At 39.6% G+C, this 24,732-nt stretch overlaps 1 protein-coding gene across 12 annotated transcripts in view; it reads left to right on the plus strand.

Moving 5' to 3' along the window:
- Positions 1-2,741: 2,741 nt before the first annotated feature.
- Positions 2,742-24,732, plus strand: part of tjp1a (tight junction protein 1a) — a 103,536-nt gene continuing 81,545 nt past the window's right edge. For 4 of the 12 annotated variants that reach the window (XM_077620998.1, XM_077621043.1, XM_077621015.1 and 1 more), the window contains exons 1-2: positions 2,742-3,219; positions 21,499-21,712. In XM_077620998.1, coding sequence (XP_077477124.1) covers positions 3,128-3,219; positions 21,499-21,712 — 306 coding nt within the window. In that variant the 5' untranslated portion in view covers positions 2,742-3,127. Of the gene's footprint in view, positions 3,220-21,498; positions 21,713-24,732 lie in introns of those variants that run through there. The other 8 variants (XM_077621033.1, XM_077621051.1, XM_077621024.1 and 5 more) reach the window with 3 other exon arrangements.

The following is a 24,732-nucleotide window of genomic DNA, read 5'->3' on the forward strand; positions in this document are numbered from 1 at the left end:
CACTGTTTATGGCTCTCAATAAATATTTAAATACAGTGATAGAAGGCCTTCTTCTCACCTTACATTGGAGGTTCACAGCAAAAAAAAGTAGTGTCCTTGTTTTGGAGATAATAGAACATAAAAAAGTCTCTTTGTGTAAAAGACAACACGTAATCTTAATGAACGAATTGTAAAAAAATTATCCAGTCATCAAAATAGACTGTTTTGTGCCTGTGGATTAATGTAAGACTCCCTTCGCCCTTGACATCTCACATGAGGCTTATGTTTACTGGGCATCTCAATTGGACACTTAATCAATTGTTGGGTCATTTTGCATCTTCTTCCCAGAGACTGAGAGATACTCCAGGGTGAGTACGTGAGCATGCCGTCAGGATGCAAAGAACCATTAGTTCAACATGCAATGTACTACTGTAAATTTTAGGGTGTTTTTACCCTTCTGTCAATCAATTTATGCAAATAAAACCGCCTCAGTCTTCATTTATTATTTCATTCATTTTCCGCACCGCTTATACTCACAAGGGTTGAAGGGGGTGCTGGAGCATATCCCAGCGAACTATGGACCCCAGGCGGGGGTACTGAATTGATAGCCAGCCAATCGCAGGGCACAAGGAGACCCAAAACCATTCATACTCATAGTTATACTTGTGGACAATTGAGACTTTTCAACCAGCCTACCATGCATGTTTTGGCATTTAGGAGGAAACTGGAGTACCGAACAAAAAGCCATGCAAACTCCCCACAGGAAGGCCTGAACCTGGGATTGAACCCTCCCAATTACTAGGCCAAAACATTAAAATTGTAAATAAATCATTACTACTACCATGTATTATAATTAAACGAACAGTACACTGTCAAAAAAAAATCGGACTTTATGAAGTATACTTCATGCTATGAAATCTGACATATACCATGTTAAAAATATGGACATGGTAATTTTTTATCAAGATTTTCCAAGATATTGCAACGTTGGATTAATTAGTTTGCGCATTATGACCATACACGGTTCAATGAGGTTTCATGCCTTCACAAAGAAATGTAGATAATCAGATGATTACACATTTAATTTCCTTCAGAATTGCATCATTTGGCATGTTTAACTAATGTTTGCCGATTGGCTGACCACCGATTCAGGGTGTCCCCCGCCTCTGGCCTGAAGTTAGCTGGGACGTGCTGCAGTGTCTTTGTGTGCACAATGAATGTAGTCTTTGCCCTGTGATTAAATGACAACTAGTTCAGGGTGCACATAATAAGACGAGATGCTTCAGCACCCCAATTCTTGTGAGGAGCAGTGGTACAGATTATGGATAAATGATAAATTCCAAACTGAATACATTTCTATAGCCAAATTGCACCAACGCATAAGCATTTTCTGAGGTCTCATGCAACTTTTCACCATTGTGAACTTTCTTTTTATACTGTTAGGGCCTCGGCCCCCGCTTTCCTGAAACCTGACTCGCCATGCGCAGATGTGCATGTTTTTATCTGATTGCAGGTTGGATGTTAGGCAAGTGGAGTGGCCAATGTGCAGGGACTTACCACGAACCACCTTTAAAAGCTAGTGGAGGCCTATTTCCACTATAAGTTGTTTCTTGAGTAATATCATGTGGCCTTTTCTGATCTCTGCCTTATGACCTGTTATTCTCACCGTAGGACCTGTTTTGCACACCTCACGTGGCTTTCCAAGCCTGTGCCCTTCCAAGCCTCATAAGCCTCTCGATGGCCCGACGACCGTGAGTTAGAAACCTCAACCCCCTCAGCCCCCTTCGCCTCTGCAGTCAACTTGCCCTCTGCCCGTATCTTCATCCTTCCCCATTCAATTAAACATGTTATCAATCGCAAGAATACCTTCGATTGTATGAAACCTAACATTCATTCATTCATTCATTTTCCATACAAGGGTCGTGTGGGGTGCTCGACCCTACGATGCATGTTTTGGGGATTTGGGATGGAACCAGACATGACACAAAACATGGAAAATCCACATAGGAAGGTTCGAACCCTCCGTCTCAGAACTGTGAGGCGGGCATGCTAACCACTCATTTACAAGGCCAACTATTCACACTCACACTCATATCTAGGGGCAATTTAGTCTGCCATGCATGTTTTGGGGATTGAGGAGGAAACCGGACTACCCGGAGAAAACCCACGCAAGCCCGGGGAGATCATGTAAACTCCAAACAGTGGGGACCGACCTGGGATCAATCCCACGACCCCAGAACTGCAAGGCCGACGCGCTAACCACTCCATCGCCGGGCCACACTAACCCTAACATTTACTTTAATTTTATAATAATGATGTGTTTATTCATTTTTCCTGACCATTTTCCGTTTGTTTGTTTGTTATTGTAAAATCGCTTAGAATACATAATTGCTTTAAGCATTCCATAAAAATGACTCTTATTCCAGATTTGGCCAGCTGAATGGAATCAAATTGGGCATTGGACTCGCATTGCACATGCGTGCAAAAACAGGCTACTAATGTGCGCTCCATTTTCAATCTGATTCCATTTGAGAAATGCCACCCAAAACAGCTGGAAGAGCCTTTTTGTCATCCCCTGCTTCCACGTGTCTCAACGACCCCACACACTCACTCTCTTCCCTGACCCTGTTTCTTTAAAGACAAAACAGGCGTCCGTCGTTGCTGAGATTTTCTCTCAGCGCTCGTAGGTTATAACCCCCTCTAAAACCATTTCATCTCCCCCTCTCCCCTCCTCTTTCTCCTCCTCTTCCTCTGCGAGCGCACTCCTCTTCCTACCTCCCAGACTCACGGATGCCGCCTCCACCGCATCCCACCCGTCTCTCCTCCTCTCCCTACTGTTCTTGCAGGGCTCCAAATCCACAAAAAGACAAGGTGGACCAAGAGAAACAAGTGGTCGCCCCAACAATGAGCGCTCCCTGCCTAAAATTGAATGGATTAGCCAATCTATTCTGAGCTCTAATGAGATTAGAGGGGCGGCACGCAGACATGCAGGGTGGCGGCGGCGTGGTACCTTTCCTTCGGCTCCCCGGGGAGCGCTCCCCATGGAAATGGCGCTGTTGATGTCGGGGGACCTTTGGAGAATTCAGAACGCACGCTCGCTCGTATTCCTCGAACTAGCGCTTGAAAAGTGGAGAGACGGAGCCCCAAGATGAAGTACCAGAAATACATCACGGTGATGCAAATGGCCATGGGAGTGACAGCCTCCAACAAAGACTGCCTCCCGACCAAAAGACAGCTCTGGTGAGTTGCGCGCGTCGGGGCTCGAAGGCTACACGCGCGTGTGTGGAGGAAAAAAATAGCTTTCATTTCAAGTGTTGTGGTCACGGAAGGAGTCAAAGTTGCGGACGAACACGAGCAGCTGTTGACGGAAGTGCCACCCCGTTCGTCATCTTTTCTTTACCTTCAGCGGCATCCCCGCCGGTGCGTTAGAAGACACTTTTGTCCCTGTGCGTGGCTTGCTATGCATGTTTGCTATCATTGTGCGTGCCTTTTACTCACGCACAATCACACTGTTCTACTCTTTGAAAGCCCACCTGCTGGTTTTCATCCCTGCTTTTCCTGTGGCTTTTCTATGCCAGCCCTGCAAATTTTACTGACAAAAAAGGCGCGCCCACTCTCCTAAACATGGGCCAAAGAGAAAAAAAAAGGTTTCAGAATAAAGTCATAAATATATGGAATTAAGGTTTCGAAATTATGAGACACAGTCAACTTTTGTAATACTACTATAAGAAAAGAAATGCAATTTTCATTCATTCATTTTATGAACTGCTTTATCCTCATTAGGGTCACGGGGGGTGCTGGAGCCTATCCCAGCTGACTCCGGGCCAGAGGCGGTAGACACCCTGAATCGGTGGCCAGCCAATCGCAGGGCATAAGGAGACGGGCAACCATGTACACTCACATCCATATCTAGGGGCAATTTAGAGTGTCCAATCAGCCTACCATGCATGTTTTTGGAATGTGGGAGGAAACCGGAGTACCTGGAGGAAACCCACGCAGGCCCAGGGAGAGAACATACAAACTCCACACAGGTGGACCGATCTGGATTTGAATCTAGGACCTCAGAGCTGTGAGGCTGATGCGCTAACCACTCGCGCCACCGGGCCCCCATATATATATATATATATATATATATATATATATATATATATATATATATATATATATATATATATATATATATATATATATATATATGTGTGTGTGTGTGTGTGTTAAAAATGAACGAATGAATGAAACCAAAAAGGGAGGGGGGGGGGTCATAATTTGGGCATGAAAAGCTAAAATTAAACACTCTAAAAACTGCTGTCACATTTTGGGAAATATAGGCCACAATATTAACAAGTACATCCTGACCCAAAATATGATCTTCACATTTGAGGATTCAAAATCTCAATCATAATCATACATATATGTATATTTTAACTATCATAATTAAAATGTGAGCAAACACTATGATGAATGAATTAATTGTTACAAAAGTAAGATAAATACAATACAAAGGAATATTTCATTCCCAATAACGGTATGGTGTGTCCAATTCATTTAAACTCAAAGGACTGTCTGTGAATGCTTTTGTTTCCCTGCCATTTACGGTGCTAGACGTCCAATCTAATTCTACTGGGATGGGTGATATTGACCATTGACTACCAGGCTCTATGTCAAAATGGATTGGACGTCTAATGCTGTCATTGGCAGCTTATGTGGAAAATGAGTGTCCTATAAAGGATTAATTACTTATTCAGTAGCTTCCCGTGCATTTGGGATCTCTTGCTGAGGGCTTCACTCATTATGCGTGTGTAAGATTTTACACTCCATTTGAGCGGTTGTTTGCCTTAATGGTACATAAACATCAGCCATCACACGCAAGCTGACATACACGCACACTCTCATCCATTTCTATTTATTGATTTCTGAAAAATCTAACAGCATCATCATCACAAGATATGTTATCAAGTAACAAGTAAATGCACTTTAAATAACTGTCTTCAGTTATCACTCTGTCACGCAAACATGCAGCCCTGATCTCCTTTCGGTTTTCTTGTTGAGCTCATTAGGACCCACCACACCTCTGATTTACTTTCCTCTCATTTGATAAAGTATTGAATATAAAATTAATTATCAATTAATGGATATTGGGCGGCCTGGCGGATGAGTTAGCATGTCGGCCTCACAATTCTGGGGTCATGAGTTCGATCCCAGGTCAGTCCTCACGGTGTGGAGTTTGCATGTTCTCCCAAGTCTTGCATGGGTTTTCTCTGGGTACTACGGTTTCCTCTAACATTCCTAAAAAAATGCATTGGACACTCAAAATTGTCCCTAGGTGTTAATGGTCGTCTCTTTTTGCCCTGCGATTGACTGGCCAGCAAATCAGGGTGTCCCCCGCCTGGTGTCCGAAGTCAGCTGGGATAGACAACCCTTGTGAGGATAAGCGGTTTAGAAAATGAATGAATGAATGATTGATGAACTAAGGCGATGTTGCTCTTTTTCAAAGATTTTCGTTCATATAGTTGTAATAGTTTCATGAACTGCTTAATGCTGTATTTTGGCAAGTGACAATGAGGGTGGCCTACTTAAACTCTCTTCATGAAAGTTTCCAAAGGGGAACAGTTACTTAAGAGTCTCATTAGCCTCTATTTAATCACCATTAATTTGCTTTGCTTTAGTATCTGTAATCTCTTGAATTAGTGAATGTCACTGTGATTTTTTTTTATTTTTTAACTTTTAAATGGTTGGCAACCATTCAAGTGTACCCTGTCTCACCTCCAAAGTGTTATTGTCTGGAGGTGATAGTAGCAAAAGGTGCCGGAGCGCAGGAAAAAGGAGAAAATGGAAGGCAGTGTAGCAGGTGTAAAAACACACAGCTTATTTGGCCAAATATAAAAAGCCAACAAGTCAAGAGAAAAAAATGACCCCTCTCAGCACCCACCCCACCCGAAATAACAAGGTTCATTCAATGTAAAAAGAGACTCTGGGGAATAGCTAATCAAAGAACATGACAAGATGCAACAATGTACCAACAAAGCCTGAAAAAAAGCAGGGAACTAAATACAAAACAATTTTAAGAGACAGTGAGGAACAAGTGGACATGGCAAGAGTGGCTGGAGAGAATCGATCAGCTGACACACGGAGCTTAGATGGGAAGAACAGATGAAAATTATGAATTTATCAGTTTACAAGACAGATGAGAGACTCAGAAAAATGGGAAAAATCATAACCGTATTATACATTCATTCATCTTCTGTACCACTCATCCACACAAGGGCTGTGGGGGTCGTTGAAGCCTATCCTAGTTGACTTCGGGTAGGTAGACTACACCCTAGAGTGGTCGCCAGTCAGCCGTAGGGCACACAGAGAGACAAACGACCATTCGCACTCCTAATCATACTGACACCAGCGGCAATTGAGCCCGCGCCCTGGTGGTCATATAATATTGTATAGTTTAAAACATGCTATATGATGGCAAATGCTCAACTGGGATAGAATCAAGGCTTTTTAAAATTGATAGATCGATCCACCCTTGACTGATACAACATTACAATTAACAAGAAAAAGTCAGAAATTAGCTTGGGTAAGCAGAAAACCAAGTGAAGGATGAAATAACTTATGTTATATATACACTATATATATATATATATATATATATATATATATATATATATATATATATATATAAATATATTTATTTTTTTATTTTAATTTATTTAAAGCCTTTGTTTTGGTTCTGATGCAGATAACCCGTTTGCTAAGCAGCTAACACCGTTATTTTTTACTGTAGTAACTACAGTAAAAAATAACGGCAACACGTCATTTTTCACTTTGTCATAGACATCTTGAGAAAAAAATTCGGATTATTATAATAGAATAGACTACTTACCGGCTGTGTTTTCCTTGTACCTCATCTCATTTTCTGAACCGCTTTATCTGCAATAGGGTCGCAGGGGTGCTGGAGCCTATCCCAGCTGACTTCAGGCCAAAGGCGGGGACACCCTGAGTTGGTGGGCACAAGGAAAAAAACAACCATTCATGCTCACACTCATATCTAGGGGCAATTTAGAGAGTCCAATCAGCCTACCATGCATGTCTTTGGAATGTAGGAGGAAACTAGACTACCTGGAGAAAACACACGCAGCCAACCTGGATTTGAACCCAGGTCTCCCACTGTGAGGCAGACGCGTAACCACTCATCCGCCGGGCTGTTTTTCCTTGTATGTGTCCAATTATTAAGTCCATCCCTCGGTTCGACGGAAAAAAATATAGAGGCCTGCAATATTTGTGTTATTCCAATTTCCTACACAACACATGAAAAATGTTACGGTAAAACAACTAAAACCCTGGTCGCCATGGTAATAAAACTAATTAGAAGAGGACGGAGTGCACGAAGACGCCATACGTTCATGAGGTCAATTGGCAAGAGTACTGTAGTATTTTTCCCAACAGTGAAATTGGATTAAAACTGGGGGCTTTTTTTGCACTTTTGGTTTATTATAGAAAGAAAATGACTATGGGTTGTGTCTCATGAAGTCCCATCCATCTAATTCTGAAATGAAATTTAGCTCTTAAAGATAATGTATGCCAGCCAGTCATCTACCACTACCAAACACCTTAAACCAAACTGATCTGGGATTTTTAGCCAACCCATCATAATTGAATTTTCAACAAACAAGCAATAAAAAGTAAATGACTGAACATAATTTTGGACTTCCAATGGATTGTGAGGAATCTCAAGACTGCATTTATTTGTTGACCTTGTGAATTTTTCACTCCTTGGTTGCAATGGATTGATGATCCAAGATATATTTGTCATGAAGTAAGATGATTTAAGCAAAAAAATAAGTTACAACAAGAATATTTCCTGCAGCACATCTGAAGACTTTAAGGGAATTTGCACTCATGTCCCATGTTACCAGGATGAGGAATCACTGCCCTGGAGTGATATGCCCATTTTAGTCACGTGGGGAAAGGGCTTGATTTCGCTTCTTAGCTCATGCAAATGGTGTCAAATGGGATGCAAAGGACATCGTGGTGACTTGGTTTTGACGCTCCTCCCTTTAAAAGCGACGCGGCGGTATGTCTGTGGCCATTACATCAGGGTGGGGGAAGGGGTACAGCCATTAATACTGGATTACTGTATTGCCTCCGACAGCTACTTTAACGAAGAGAAGCTGATCTAGGGTGTGCCTTCACATTGTGCGCCTCTTGAAGTCATTCCTCCCATCCACTGGGATGCCATGTTCATCTAATAATCTTGGTGAAGCCGAGTCGCTCATAGTAAAGCTGAGCAAGTTTCCTCGTTTTACCATTAATTTGAGCATGACAACCCTTGCACAGAATAGACAAATGTTACCGCAAGTCACGTGTTTTTTCTGCTTATTATCTGACCTTGTGGCACACCAAATCCATATCGAGCGAACGGCACCTTGAGAGAATGTCCATCTTGAATTCATATTGATTGCATCTGAGATCCACCACGAATGCTTCTGGTGTGCTTGTTTTCATGCATATGAAATCAGCAACATTATTTGTTGGCGCTTTATTTATTTATTTAATATTTTAATTCAGAATTAAAAATATTCATGTAAAATTATAATTGATACCTGGAATCTACATAGGTGAACATTACATTTTTGGTCATATAGGCCACATTTGTATATCAAATGTTAATAAATGTGATGTCCACGTCTCCATGTATTTTTTTGTTAATTAATAGCAAAAATAGCAATGGTCAACAAAACGCTTTTTTTGGATCTATGCAAACACTTATTCTTGTGAAGTTTAGGAGGTAAATCCAGATTTGATAGCATTTTCTTTCTGTAAGATTGACTGTAAGATTTTTGCCAATTAAGGTTTTTATATGGGTAATGCACAATTATTGCAGAGCAATATTTTTATCAAGGTGAACATATTTCTTGCACTTAAACATTCTCAGACTTAACAATATGTAGTTAAATACTGCGGACACATGAGATAAAAAAAAGGCCAAAGCGCTCCAATATGCAAAAATCAGTCAACTATGACAAGCTATCATTGACAACAATTCAGAAAAATTGAGATAACAATACAAATGACTTAAAAGTTAAACTAATATTGGGAAAAATACATGAAGAACCAGTATAATCATAATGCAATATAAGGTTATCAAAATCAAAAAAATAATTAAAAAAAATCTCACAACTGAAAATGAAAAGCATGTTGGGTTACGGGGAGCAATCAGAAATAAAACCAGCAACTGAATTACATTTTCATAGATGAAGGGCCTCATTAAATGTACTAATCATGATGACTCAGACAACTGTGATATAGTTCAAACTTTTTTGGTTGATGACATAGACCTGATATGTCCCAAATTTAAATTACTATCAGTGCTAAATCCGATATAGGTCACTTTTTGGGATCAAATGAAGCTAATAAGGAGACAGTAGCCAGTGAGCCAATCATACGACCGTGATATGTCTCTTATTTCCCAAGCCACTGACAAGAATAACTTTGTTATGTACATTAACAAACACTGCAGTCTATGCTGTAGTGCAACCTGAAAGTATTCTCTGAACCTTGCAGAGTGCCCAGCCATTGGCAAACTGATACACTTTAATCCAACTAAACACATCTTGAGCTCAGACTGAGATTAAAGTTACACCCAAAAACTACAGATAAGCCGTATAGCTGAGTTTATGTACGAACAGTCAATTGCAAGATAAATACATAACATAAACATGGTGCAAATTTGGCTCCATTCTTCAGGACGTCTGACACTAAATAAGATATTGCACACTAAAACATTTTTTGTCATTGTAATTAGTTGGAGATCAATGGAAATTAGCTTGTTGATGCCTCTTTAAACCGTCCAGCTCTTGCTAACATGTGGGAGTATCCTCTTGCATCATGGACCAGATGTCTAGTCTGCTTCCCACTTAGAGTGACAGCTCTGCATGGTGTTCCCAGTCCACCTGCTTAATGATGCATTAAGTCAGCTCCCTTCTTACACTCAACACACAAAAACACACCCACACGTGCACGCAAGCCTGCTCACTCATTCGCTTGACCCCAAATCCTTCTTCCCGGAGAAAACACACACATGCACGCAGTACATCATAACCCCTGTCCTACTCTGTCCAGTTCCACCCAAGGAGTCCTTGAAGCGTAATCCTACGCGAACTGACGATGATGCGTCTTCAGCAGCGGTCCGTGACTTTTCTAGTGACGCCTTCGACTACGTCTGAATCAATCCAACCCTCAAAAACTATTTTATGGCTATAAAAGCTCTATTGCAACTACAGCTGCGACACATAAAAAATCATCAATAATAACCTCATACAATTAAAATATTATTTAGGAATATAGCCATATTTTACTCACCAAAAATCCTTTTCACCTGTACACAATATCCATCCTCCTTTCTTTCCTCCTTCTTTTCTATCGCCATCGAAGCTAATGCTGAAAGTCGAGCCTATCTTGTCGTATTTCTGGCAATTTTTTTTATCTGATTTTGTGCTGAAAATGTTCGTTCCCGGTTGGGACAGGCTTGCTTGCTTTGGAGTTGTCCGATTTTTCTTAATGTTGTCCAGCTTTTTTTTCTTGAAAAGTCCGTCTTGAAAATGGCTTTGACAGTAAATCTGCAAACAAATCCATTTCTTCCCTTCCTTCAGCCATTGCGGGTTGACAAAACCGCTATTAAATCAACAGAACAATATATTTGCTTGTGCAGCTCGCTACAGATACAGCTTGCTAGCTCTGGCTAGTCCACTCTATCACTAGCCAATCATAGTTGGTGAAAGCGATGACGTATCCCTACGCCAGCGACAAGGCAATGACGTATCCCTACGCCTGCGAGAAGGCCTTGGTGTCACCAAATCAAATTCTGATTGGTTAAAGCAACGGTCTTATCGACGCTTGTTTAATAAAGCAGAGCCTCCAGAACTGATTGTGAAGGCCTTGAGGCAGATTTCTGACCCTGGCAACAAATATTGGCTGAAATGTGATTGGTTAAATGCTTCAATATGAAAACACACATCTGGAAGCAGTGCAACCAGGGGGAAAAGCAATGAAAGGAAGCTAACAGACAATTTGGAATTATTTAATAAGTATTCATGGACAAAATATAATTAACATCAGTCTGTGATTCAGATATTTCTTCGGCCAGCAGAGAACCACTTGCTGGTGGTTTCATTATGAGTGTGAGTGGTTTTTCATTTGATTGTGCCTCAAGATTGGGTGGCAAAAAATTCAGTGTCCCCTGCCTGCTACCCTTAGTTGCCTGGGATAGGCTCATGCACCCCCCGCGACGCAAGTCATATGGAAGATGAATAAATGACTGTAATGAGTCCATCCAGGACTACTGTGTAAATTCACTCACCGAGAAATGATTTGACTGCACTAGTGATCACAACACCTACAGATATTATTTCAGCAAGGTTTTCGTTCCACAGATGTTAACGTTTCACTCCATCGGGAACTCACATGTACTAACTTTGGGAAAAATGTTTGTAATCTCCTCTCAAATGGTTTATGTCACTAAAGGGAACAGATTAACAAGGGTTTAAATGACTCTTACCGCCACCCACTTGCTGAGCATCATGTGGGAGTGGGTCTATACGAGCGCTTTTTTTGGGAGGGGTGTCTGGGTTTTATCGCAATGGTTGTGTTGCTCACATGAAGGATTTTTATTTGCTGAATGTACTCCAAAAGTACATTTCATGGCAAATTCCTAGCTATAATTATATGATGTTTTTTAATGGAACCTGATAGCAGTGCATACATTTTTGACAAACCTAGTGTAGAGCATGGCATATACAAAGTTTTTTTTGCGTTTTCTCTTGAACTTGTTTTATATGGTTTATTCAGTCATATAATTTGATCCGTCCTGTTTCTTGTAACTGTAGAAACATTTAAAAAATAAAAAATAAAAAAAATAAAAATAATGATAATAAAAATAAAAATAATAATATTAAAACATTATTTGAAATATTTACAATGATCATAGTCTATCTGATGCAAGTCTCTTATGCAAATGATAAGAATACATTTTTCTTTTTGTCTTGAATTATTTACATATTTGGCACCTTACATATATAAGCTCCTGAGAAAAAGTTTGTATTAGTGCTGAGTTGCCACCTTGTTGCTGCGATTAAGACAAAATGTTGTAAGTATCAAATAAATCATACAATAAATATTTGAAGGAAAAATATGGAATGACACCAAGGCAATTACTCAAGTTACAACTACATTATTTAATCATAACTAGTTAAGCAGATAAAGAAATCATCCCTTGTCTTTCTAAAATGAAAATACAAGTTTCTATTAAAATACTGTTCACCAAGGTTTCTTGAGGTAAAATGATGATTCGTTGCCAGCACTCCCTATTAAAATAGATTGGACGTCCACCGTCGTCAGTGGCGGGCAATGAATTACAAGTCTCTGTTTGAACTACCAAGCGCCACAGTGGCTCTGTGGCAGGGGTGGGCAAGCTATTACAAAAAGCGTCATTCCAACCCATAAAGAGGACAACTTTTCACCAATTTTGTGTCCTACAAGACTTATCAGAAGATTGCAGTCAGGTGCTTCTTGTTTTCTGCGGAAACCTCATTGGTAAAACTTTCTGTGCTGGATCGTTTGGAACAAAAACCTGCACATGCAGCAGCCTTTGAGAACTGGTTTGCCCACCACTGCTCCATTCTCTAGTATCAATTAACAACATTCCCTTTGAGGTTGTGGAATTCAGTTAAAATTTTTCTTTGCTCTGTTTTTTTTTAACTTTTTTTTCTCTGAGAATCTTCCTTTTAGTATTCTCTCAACAATGGTGTTTCCTGTAATTTTAACCATCATCAGTGCCTCTTATGTGCATGTTAATATATGCAAAAATTTCCCCTGTTCTCCTGTTGGAAATCGGGTGTTATGCAACACTTGCATTATAACAGTGTTTTATGAATAAAGAAAGATTAATAGTTTGGCTGGGTAGTTCCTAAAATAAGAACATGCATATTCATGTCGGTTTGGCCAGGCAGAACAACAGATGAAACATCCCTGTGGCTAAAATGAAAGAATGTTAATAAGTACAAGAATAAAAATGTATAATTACTATGTATGACAATCACAGTTCTGCGATTAAGGATTTAATATCAACCTTCCTGAGAGGAATTTGAATGTTCTCCCCATGCTGCATGGATTTTCTTCGGGTACTCTGGTTTCCTACCACATCACAAAAACATGCATGGTAGGCTAGTTGAACACACTATCACCGTTGTGCGGATAAGAGGTATGGAAAATGAATAAATATTCATTAATCTATTCATTTTATGAACCGCTTATCCTCACAAGGGTTGCAGGTGTGCTGGAGCCTATCCCAACTAACTATGATCTACTAAATTTATAAATATATATATTTAATATATAAAATTATTTTTTTAATTAACAAAAAAAATAAAAAATATATACAAAATAAATTAATGCTTATTTATTTATTTATTTACTTATTTCCTATTTATTTATGTTTGAAATGTATTTTTCTAAGTGTGTATTCTCACCCTCTTGCTACTGTGACAGTAAAATTTCCCGAATACGGGATGAATAAAATTATCTAATCTAATCTAATGTATTCATCTGGAGCCTTTCCCAAACAACTATAGGCACCAGGTGTTAACTGTAAAGTAGTTTGCATTCATCTACTGCTGTTTCTAAGATGCTATCTAAATAAAGTTAACATTATTCAGCATCTCATATTTAATGAAACATGGCCTTTGTCTACAATATACTGATTAAGCTTGCTAGATACTTGACAATTTATATCAACCACCATAAAAAAACCTCCTTTTCAACCAAGCCATCCAAACGACAAGAAAATTGTCATTATACACAGATTCAGCACAGATTGGAGCTGTAGTTCAGGAAATTGTATACTTTTGTGAGAATGAAGTATATCATCTTCTTCGGGTGGAAATGTTTGAAAGAGGGCCATCAGAGATTCACTCCCCCCACCAGAGGAAGAGCAGCAATGACTTTTAGAATCTGCGAGTCACGCGTTCTTGACCTGTGGTGACTCACGACTGACACAATGGCTCTAAGGGAGCTGACAAGAGGAAATACATTGCTGGCGTCCCTCAAATAGAGAAGGACACAGTGGTGGGGGTCCACTTCTTCCTGACAGAGATGTGATTTATTTTTTTATTTCTTGGCCTCTGCTTGGTGGATTTATGTCAAGCTGAAAAGGGGAGAACAGGCATCAAGTTCATAGAAAATGCCTAACAGCACTTTAATCTGTTTACTGTCATACTGATTAGATGTTCTTACCTTCTTTTAGCTTTCACCTGAACTCAGACATGAAGGATGGCATGCGCTTTTATTTAGATTGCAGTAAACAATATAGCATATGTAGAATTCCAGCTCATTATTATATATTGGATGTGTTTACAAAGATATTGTTAAAAATTTGGCAGGGCTAATATTAGGTTAGATTAGATTAGAAAACTTTATTCATCCAGTATTCGGAAAATTTCATTGTCACAGTAGCAAGAGGATGAGACACAGGAAAAAACATTTTAGACATAAATAAATAGGTAATAAATAAGTTAATAAATAAATAAATGCATATATATATATACGTATATATAAATGAAGCATTTAGTCACTCATAAAATTAATACTTGCTATGTATATATAAATATATATATATATAAATATATATATATACATATTTGTATATATTCATATAAATATGAAGCATTTAGTTACTCATAAAATAAATACTTGCTTTTGTTGGGCTGTAAATGTATGTGGTAGCAAGGGGGAGGTAAAAAGAAAAACAAGCATTTTGCTTACAGATTTCAAGAATGGTGAAATTTCATGGTGTGTGTGTGCAAGCAAACCCATGGAACAACAAAAATGTGGGAAATGTGCCTATGTAGAATGTGATTGCAATTCATTTGATACTGTGCTGTATATATCTGATGTTAAACGACTATGTCAGTAGCTCAAATTGGATTTAAGTTGGGTTGGTAGAGTGGCTCATCCAGTGACTAGTTCTGTGTGTTCGCTTCTGAAGTGTCCTTTTTTGCAAGACATCCAACCCCCAAATTTCCTCCGGCTAAGCACTGTTATAAAAATATATATACATATAATAATAATAATAATAATGAAAAGTGAGCGGCCTGGTGGGCGAGTGGTTAGCGCATCGGCATCACAGTTCTGGGGTCCTGCGTTCAAATCCAGGTCACGTCCACCTGTGTGGAGTTTGCATGTTGTCTTGGGTCTGCCTGGGTTTCCTCTGGGTACTCTGGTTTCCTCCCATATTCCAAAAAATGCATGTGACACTCTAAATTGCCCCTATATATGAGTGTGAGTGTGAATGGTTGTCTGTTCTGGGTGTCCCCTGCCTCTTGCCCGAAGTCAGCTGGCATTGACTCCAGCACCCCCCGCGACCCTAGTGAGTATAAAGTGGTTTAAAAAATTAATGAATGAAAATTGAAATAAAGAATGAATAAAATACAAGTTGCACAAGAAAAAATACTGATTTGAATTGGGCTATTCCTGCCTACATTTCAAACTCAGGGACATTCTATTATCATATTTTATTCTGACTGAATTGATTTCCTCCATCCTTGCTTACTCCTAGTAATAGGACACTTATTCCAAAGCAAGTTGATGCACTGAATTTGTGTATGTCAACTTGTCCTCCGAGCACATACTTTGACATTTTTTCTTTATCTTTTAGCATTGTTTGGCAGCATCCTGTTGTTTCTGCTTTCTGCAAAAGCCTGTTTACCTTCCTCGCTGCAGGGGTCAGTCAGCACCCAAACATAACCAGTGACAATGTCTATGTTTCTAATCTGCCCTCGCGCTCCATCTGTCAGGATTTTCTGGCCCAAGCACAGTCTTGATCTAATCTCTCTCCTCTCTACCTCTCCGCAAGTGGCCTTCCATGGCTTTACACAGTCTCCCTAGTCTCGTATACTTAACAAGCTGCGTAAAATGTTGATGTTGATTTTATAACTTGCTTTGTTTTTCGTGACTATTTACGTCAGAGAGATCATCTTTTATGTACATGACTCCATTTCATTTTGTATCTGTCAAATACGATGTTTCATGGCTTATTTGTAGAGGTAGGAAGTTAAAGTCAACAATGGGATTAAACAACAATACAAATGAATGAAAAGAATTTTGGAACTTAACAGTGACATGGCGTCCGGCTCACATTGGTTATTTAAGTTATTGAAATACTAGCAGAGGGGACAGTAAGTCATTGGTTTGTGTGTATGCCTTGGGTATAGTGCTGGTAATGTTTTTTTTTTCATTTGAGTGTGAATGGTTGCTTGTCTACATGTGCCCTGCGAATGAGTCCTGTCGCATATATGTGGCTCCAGTTTTTTTTACCTAGGTCTACAATGTCTTGTGTGTCTGTCTTGCTATTGCAACCAAGGAAATTTCCTGAATACGGGATGAAATAAAATTCTAATCTAATCTAATCTAATATAGTCAGTTTAGATAGGCTTCAATTCTCCTGTTACTCAAATGAGTGAAAAGGTAAATGGATGAATAAAGGATTTAAACTTTCTGTAATTGTAAAAAATAATAAGAAGAATAGTGCGGGGGTCCTGGTGCCTGGTGCTGGGGATCTGGAGTCCCCGGAGAAAGCCCACGCCGCACGAGGAAAACTGATATATGGCGTGTGTGTGTGTGTGTGTGTGTGTGTGTGTGTGTGTGTGTGTGTGTGTGTGTGTGTGTGTGTGTGTATCGCCACCCAATGGCGCAGTGGTTCTTTCACCCCTGACTTTAGTTTGGACAGCATGGATTCGATTCTTGCTCGGTGGCAATGTGATTGTCAGTGTGACGACCAGCTTAGGGTGTAGTTGGCTTTTGTCCAAAGTCAGCTGGGATAGGCTCTAGCACCCCATGGCCCTGACAAGGAAAAGGGGTGTTAAAATGCATGAATATATACGTAAGTAAATAAATAAAGTAAATATAATCCCTATGGGAGATCACAGCTGTCAAGCTTTGTGGCAATTATGAGGATTTTATGATACCGGAGCCAACATTTCTTTAGCCTGATAGTCATGCGTGGTATGAAGTAATATTTATTGCATTTTCATTATCCATTGCTCATTCACAACAGTAGTTTATTTTGTGAAACGGTGATGTGTTTCACTTGTTGATTACACACGATACGGATGTGTAAGGATGAGTGTCCTTAGTGTAAATGAATCTGATCATTAGCAAAATTATTTCCACATATATTAAAGGCACAGGGTGGGTTTGAAAACATTGGAATTGTTCATCCTCCATCAACATGTCAGCATATGGGCAAAAAAAAATAGAATTGATCTGCGGTGTGAACTTAGCCTAATACTGATCAATGCTTCCTCTCCTTTAAGGGGGCAAACAAAAATACATTTCAAGGGGGTCCTACATACAAGGTTGCCTGAGTCAGGCAAGATTTGTCATGCTTCTTTTGTTACCGCTTGTCCCCTACAGTGGAAATGGGGGCCATGAGCAGAATGATGCACGTTCAACGACCGTCATCACTTCGGGCTGAAGACTCAGACATTACGAAGCACTCAGAGCCATACACTGACAGTGTCCCTCTGTCCTTTGTCTGATTGCATTACGGTCCTTCCCCTTATTCTTCCCGGTGTCTTTATTTCGCCTCCCAGCCACATGTTCCCTCATGCTTTATTCACCTGTCTCCTTTTGTCTCGTCTTTGTTGTCTTAAAGCTCAAACTTTTGCTTTTGCCTGGTGAGCCTGTAAAGTCGAACCAATTGAAGTACTTTGCTGGAGCTATATTTGGTGCACCCTCTCATTTGGCTTGGGTGATATTAACAAAATTATGCAAATTAAAATAGCACATTATATCTAACATTTGCAATGCATGAAGGTAGTTTTTCTTAATAGCCACTTTGGAGGAAACATCACACATATGTTTTGTAGGTCCTAACCAGAATATGATGCACTGTAGTCCTTACTAAATAAAAGTGTTCTCCATGCGAACATTTGTCATAATAAAGTGTGGCAGATCATAAATCTAAAAGCAATGAACCCAGGTACTCCCCTAATGGATCACCTTTAATTCACAGTGAGCTGGCTTCCAAAAGAGAAATCTGAGCTATAGAAGCATTAAATACAGCATTTATTGCTCTTCTAGGATTGGGAGAAAACTTGATTTGAAACCCCCAAGTGATAGTATAAATGTGACAGTAACTCAATATGTAGAGTCTGGATTTGGCTTTAAAAGCTGCTGAGGACAAAAACAAATTGCCCTGCCATGAATGTCTGCATTGTAGTTTGTGTCACAGTGGCAGTCCGTGCATTTTCTTCAACGAATCAATCCAACCCTCAAAAACTATTTTATGGCTATAAAACCTCTGCTGCAGCTACAGCTGCGACACATAAAAAATCATCAATAATAACCTCATACAATTGAAATATTATTTAGGAATATAGCGATATTTTACTCACCAAAAATCATTTTTCACTCTACACAATATCCATCCTCTTTTCTTTATTCCTTCTTTTCTATCGCCATCAAAGCTAATGCGGAAAGTCGAGCCTGTCCTGTTGTATTTCTGGCATACGTTTTTATTCGATTTAGTGCTGAAAATGTTCGTTCCCGGTTGTAACAGGCTTGCTTGCTTTGGAGGTGTCCGACCTTTCTTAATGATGTCCAGCTTTTTTTTCTTGAAAAGTCCGTCTTGAAAATGGCTTTGCCAGCAAATCTGCAACCAAATCCATTTGTTTTCCTCTGTCGGCCATTGTGGATTGAGTTTGCTCACTCTGGCTGGCTCACTCAGGCTTTGGCCCCCCTACTCTATCACTAGCCAATCATAGTTGGTGAAAGTGATAAAGTATCCCTACAACTGCGAGAAGGCCTGGTGTCACCAAATCGAATTCTGATTAAAGCAACAGTCTTATTGACGCTTGTTTAATGCAGAAGAGCCTGCAGAACTGATTGTGAAGGCCTTGAGGCAGATTTCTGACCCTGGCAACAAATAATGGCTGAAATGTGATTGGTTAAATGCTTCAATATGAAAACACATCTGGAAACAGTGCAACCAGGGGGAAGGCAATGAAAGGAAGCTAACAGACAATTTGGAATTATTTTATAAGTATTGATGGACAAAATATAATATATGATTCAAATATTTCTTATGCAACCAGGGGGAAGGCAATGAAAGGAAGCTAACAGACAATTTGGAATTATTTTATAAGTATTGATGGACAAAATATAATATATGATTCAGATATTTCTTAGGCCAGCAGAGAAGGTTTTGAAGGCCCTGACGGCCCGCCACTGTTGTGTTATGTAATAAATGTAAGGCTTGAAATCCATCCATTTCCTATATAGTTTGCTTTCATTAAATATGTTGATGAGCTGATGTGGATTATAGCTGACACACAACAGGGGTTACATGGACAAAAGAAATAAAATCATGACTTTCTTTCTAAGCTTGATCACTCTGGACATTTTAGTCCTAACTTTGCATTATTACCTTTTTCACATAATACAGCAATAAGTGACATTTGTACTGCCAATCCTGCCAAGCCTATATTTCATTCATCATGATTGAAATGCTATTTGACAATTGCATGTGAACATTTCTGTGATTCTGGGTAATTGATGACGTTTTCTACTGACCTGTTTAATCCAGGGCAGGAAGGAAATACTCTATTTTGGGCTAAAGATTCATGCAACATTCATGAACTACTTTTCACTGCTGTCAATGTTTCTTGTTATTTCTCTATTTCTGTACCTCAAGATGTGTGCTTTGTTGTTCTCACTGAAGAGGTTGCTTTGGGGACACTGTCAGTGTGCTCCAGTCTTTGCAAGTGTCTGGCTTTTTCTCCAACTGCGATAGGCGAAAAACAAACATTCCAAACAAGTAGCTGACAGACAGGACTCAATATATTGCCCCAGAAAAAAAAGTATCACTCATGACAAATCATTCAAGGGACAACCACATATAATTTGTATGTTATCGATCACTCTCGGTGTTTATGAACCAAGTAAATACCCAAATTATTACAGGTTTGTTATTGAGCTTGATTAATCGTATTTTAATCGCAGGGATATTTTGTCCCAAAAAGCTATAGAAAAAATAACATGGTGAGAATTATAGTGGCTGTATAAACCAAATGGCATACACTAAGGGAAAAAAGGTTTGGTAATTGAATTTTAATTTAAAACAATAGGAAAACCATTGGATAATTGGAAATTATTGCTTTGAGTATGGATACACTATTGCTGTGTAACTAGATAAACTAAATATATAGTCTCTTCAGGGGGTCTCAGCTGTCGTGGCATAAAATGGACTCGAGACGGCATCAGACAGAGCATGTGCTCTGAAATGAGGGGAGAAATAATTTCAAAATAATGCCAGGACTGAAGCAGCAACAACCTCAGACTGGGCTGTCAATACTTTTTGTGCTAAGAACAGCCAACATTATTGAGTAATCAATAATAGTAGTGGCTGTGGGAACAGAAGGCACAATCAGCTGTTGTCCCCAATGATTTATATGAAAAATTATAGTGGTAAACAACAATGACGCATAGTATTTTCCCACACTACGCACATGAGAAGGCACTATAGATCACTCCCTTCTTGCAACAAAAGCCACGTCTCAGTCTCATCTCAGCCAAACTCTCCCCTTAGCCCTCTGGTTGGTACAGTACTAATTGTGACTTCTTTAGACTTTTTCTCACCGCAAATCCAGGTGGTAGGAAGCTTTGTGGCATGATAACATGACGCATGTGGATTCTGCATACTTTGTAACCATCTGCAAACCACCCCACTGACATTCAGCCTAATTACTCACACTTGCTTGGCGGTCACTACACCCAACAGAAAAGAATGTCCTTTAAAAGCCATAAAGTTGTCTTAGTCCCTGAGGCAACTATATCATTATGCCTTCAATATTCATCAGTTAATGCTGGTAAGTGGTGTAGACCGAAGACTCAGATAAATTGTATTACTAGGAATTGCTTTGAATCTTCACTGATGTGAAGTGAACATGGGGGTGTTTCATCAGTGAACTTCAAAGTTGTTTGAAACAGTCAATTCAATTCTGCATTTCTACTATACTACTGATTTAACCATGGATAAATAATAGACCCATGTGTACTAAAGAATTCTTCATTAAAACGTGTTCCCTAAAGGTTCAAACTTAATCCAAACATCTGATAAAAGTAACAGACTAACAATCAAAGAGAAAAACCAAATCTATGGAAGATAACGTGGGTCACAGGGAGCACAATGACTGGACCTGAGGGTACTTGGAGATTATCTGACTTGGGGCTGACAATAACTAGTGGTTTAAATACCCAAACGGGTTGACGGGACAATCAGAAACAGCTGGGTGACACATGAGGCAGCGAATAAGTGGAGACACGAGGGCCGTGAAATAACATAAGAAATCAATGGGTAATCACAAGGACAAGCCACACAAGGGGAAAAGCCAACAATATACAAAAACCCAAACTAAACACTCAAAGAACCCATACCTAACAGAAAACACCAATAACATCTTTCTCTTGCAGGGTAACGCCGTCAGACGGAGAAACGTCACCCTCTGGTCTTCCTGAGTCTTCGGATGAGCCTCTCGGTGCTACAGGGGGTGCTGGTGCTATGGCCATGCCTACGATGTCCACCCTCTCGCTGCCCATGAGCCAGGGGAAGCCATCCTTGCGTCGCATCAAAGGCCGCATTCACCGCAGCAAGAGCCTGGACAGCATCGATCTGCTTGACTCCAATGTAAGTGCTCAATTATTTATGTATGACACTAACGCATTTTTTTTTCATAAAACACACACATGGACTTTTCAGTGTTGTGATATATCATTTAAAATCCAATTTTATAGCTGCATAAGGAAGACACACTTTTCCTATAAAAATGGTGAATTTCAAAAAGGTTTGTTACATTTGCAGGTCTTTCAAATGGCTAAAGAGATCTTCTATCTAAATAAACATTGAAATTAACCCCTTTAGAAACCATGGACAGCTCTTCAAAAGTTGACTCTCAAGACGTTTATACTTTCCCAGTGAAAGTGGCTATTATTGAACAACTCTCTTTTTTACTTGGGCATTAAAAATAAAATTTAAATGTAAGCAATTATTATTTGATTATGAAACTTTATAGTACAGACGCTCCCCTACTTACGAACATTCAACTTACGAACAACGGTACATACGAACATGTCTGCAAATTGCGTTTAAGTCGAAAAATGTTCGTTAGTCCAATTTTGTATTTTTTTCCGAGTAGTGCTTCTTTCCGCCGCTAATACGCCTGGCGCTGTGAGGGCTCAGCTCACCCAGCATCTACCTTCTTCGTTGCAATGCGGAAGTGCGTGACGTATCTCCAGTGCGCAAAGAACCTTTTTCATTTGTATCATTAAATATCTCGTGCATCCATTATTGAATATGGTTGGTAAAAAGTGAAAGGTTTCTATTGAGGGAGTTGCAAGGAAGAGGCAAGCCATTTCATTTGAAACGAGTGGCAATAATAACGAAGCTAGATGCGCGTGAGAGTGGTGAGCGTTTCACTGGCATACATCTTGAATCGTTCGACCGTCAGTACCATTTATAAACAGAAAGATCGAGCAGCAGGACCCAAATATTGAACGTTGCACAAAGTTTGCAAATCAATTGAATGATGCCATACAGTGCTACCGCATCATTTACGATGAAAAAAAGAAGAAAACTGTGCAATCGTCGTTAGATCGCTTCTATTGGCCAGTTTCTAATACATAAATCTCTCTCTCTCTCTCTCTATACAGTACTGTACATATTATCTCCATTTTATTAAATGTTTTTTTCAGTACCATTCAATGCGTGTTACTTATACAAGCCTTAAACATACAAATGCACTTATATAAACCTTCAATATACTTATATAGGCCTTAAACATAAATTATAATACAAAATATAGCACTGAATCAACTTACAAACAAATTCAACTTATGAACAATCGCTCGGAACCTAACTCGTTCGTAAGTAGGGGAGCGTCTGTATTTATCATGATTTTTTTTAGTTACAAATATATTGATAAAGTAATACATTGCTATTAAAAGCTAAATCTGGTTATGGCCCAAAGTAATACTCTAAAGTAGATTTATTTTCATAGTCTTTTACACATTGATGACGATAGACTTGATAGAAAAGACTGCCCAATTATTCCGCCCAGTCAAAATGGATTGAATGTCTAGGTCCATCAGTGATAGTCAATAAGTTAAGTTGAGTTCAGTGTTCTGGGCCAAAGGGGAAAACGACCATCCAGATTGTGATCAGCGGCATATTAAAAGCAAGCATCTGTAACTGTATGAATTTTGTTCCAGTCATATCCAAGCTTGTTTTCAACTTGTTACAAGCATTACATTCAGAACGGGTGAATGACTTCGGTGCGGACAGACGCGGGCTCGATTCCCGCTGGTGGCGGTATGATTGTGAGTCCGAATGGTCGTCTGTTTCTCTATGTGCCCTACGGTGGACTGGCGACCAGTCTAGAGTGTAGTCTGCCTTTCGCCCGAAGTCGGCTGGGTTGGCTCCTGCAACCCTTACGAGCATGCGCGGAATGAAATGAGATGAATATCTGAATATCAAAACAATAATTTGACAGCAGCGTATTCAATTGAATTACGGTTGCAAATCATTGTACTGCATTTATATCATTTATCAGAGACTTGCTTTAGATTGACAGTTATAGGTAGTTTTTTTTTACAGATACGTACAACGCAAAGTATAGCTCATGGTCACGCAATCATTGCGGTAGCATAACACGTCTATAAAATTTAAAATATCAGACTCCTCTCAATTTTTCATCTCCATGCTTTACAGCCACTCTCACACATGACACAATGACCTTTGGTTATGCAATGTTTCTTAGGCTTTCAGATAAACACACAACACATTCCATATGCCTCTCTCTATGACTGGCTTACTCTCATAAAAAAGTATTAATCTAGTATGTGATTGGATAAGCTGCTTGATGTTAAAAAGCCTGACCAACCCTGGGATTGTCCATTGAGCTCCACTCTCTCCACCAGTCAATTCATGCCTGCTTGTGTGTGTATGTGCACGTGTGTGAAGTGTCTGTGAGGAGCTGTTTTGGGAAAGCCACCAACGGTTTACGGCCAAATAAGAGCCTGCCAAACTGCGACTAATGCAAGCTTGCCGAGGCTGTTTTTGATGGCATTGGACCACAGTGGACACAAGGATACTGATAAATCTCTCTCCTGCACAACACTGAATCTTTCTCTACCGCTGCCATTATCACTTATCAGCAAATCCACAGTGTGCCTTTATAAACATTCACAATGTGGTCTTTCCACAATGTTCACACCTGTGCGTCCAGAATATATGCCTTTATAAACATTCACAATGTGATCTTTTCATACGATATATGCCGGCCCCTCCTCTCTTTGTGTTGGCAGTTTTTTTTGTGCGTGTGTGAGTGCAGGCGTGTCGTTTGCTTTTATTTCTGAGCTGTTTGATTTTCAGTAGGAGAGTCCAATGTGGTGTTACTGTGTTTAAGAGGTGTGGTTTCCTGTCCACCATACAAATTAACGCAAGTTCACATTTATTGATGCAAAGGAGGGTTGAAGGTGGACAGAGTGAGTTGCATCGTGGGTGGAGTAGGTGACAAGTCAGGGATGACACAGCACTGCCATCCTAAGTGATGTAATTCCTATCCACATAAAGGCACAGGCTCCAGGGATTGCACGACTTTAGATTTCTGTGGCCAAGACTAATGTGCTAAAATTGTAGATAAAATCAAC

Source organism: Stigmatopora argus, chromosome 2 (genome assembly GCF_051989625.1).
Source record: "Stigmatopora argus isolate UIUO_Sarg chromosome 2, RoL_Sarg_1.0, whole genome shotgun sequence".
Lineage (NCBI taxonomy): Eukaryota > Metazoa > Chordata > Actinopteri > Syngnathiformes > Syngnathidae > Stigmatopora > Stigmatopora argus.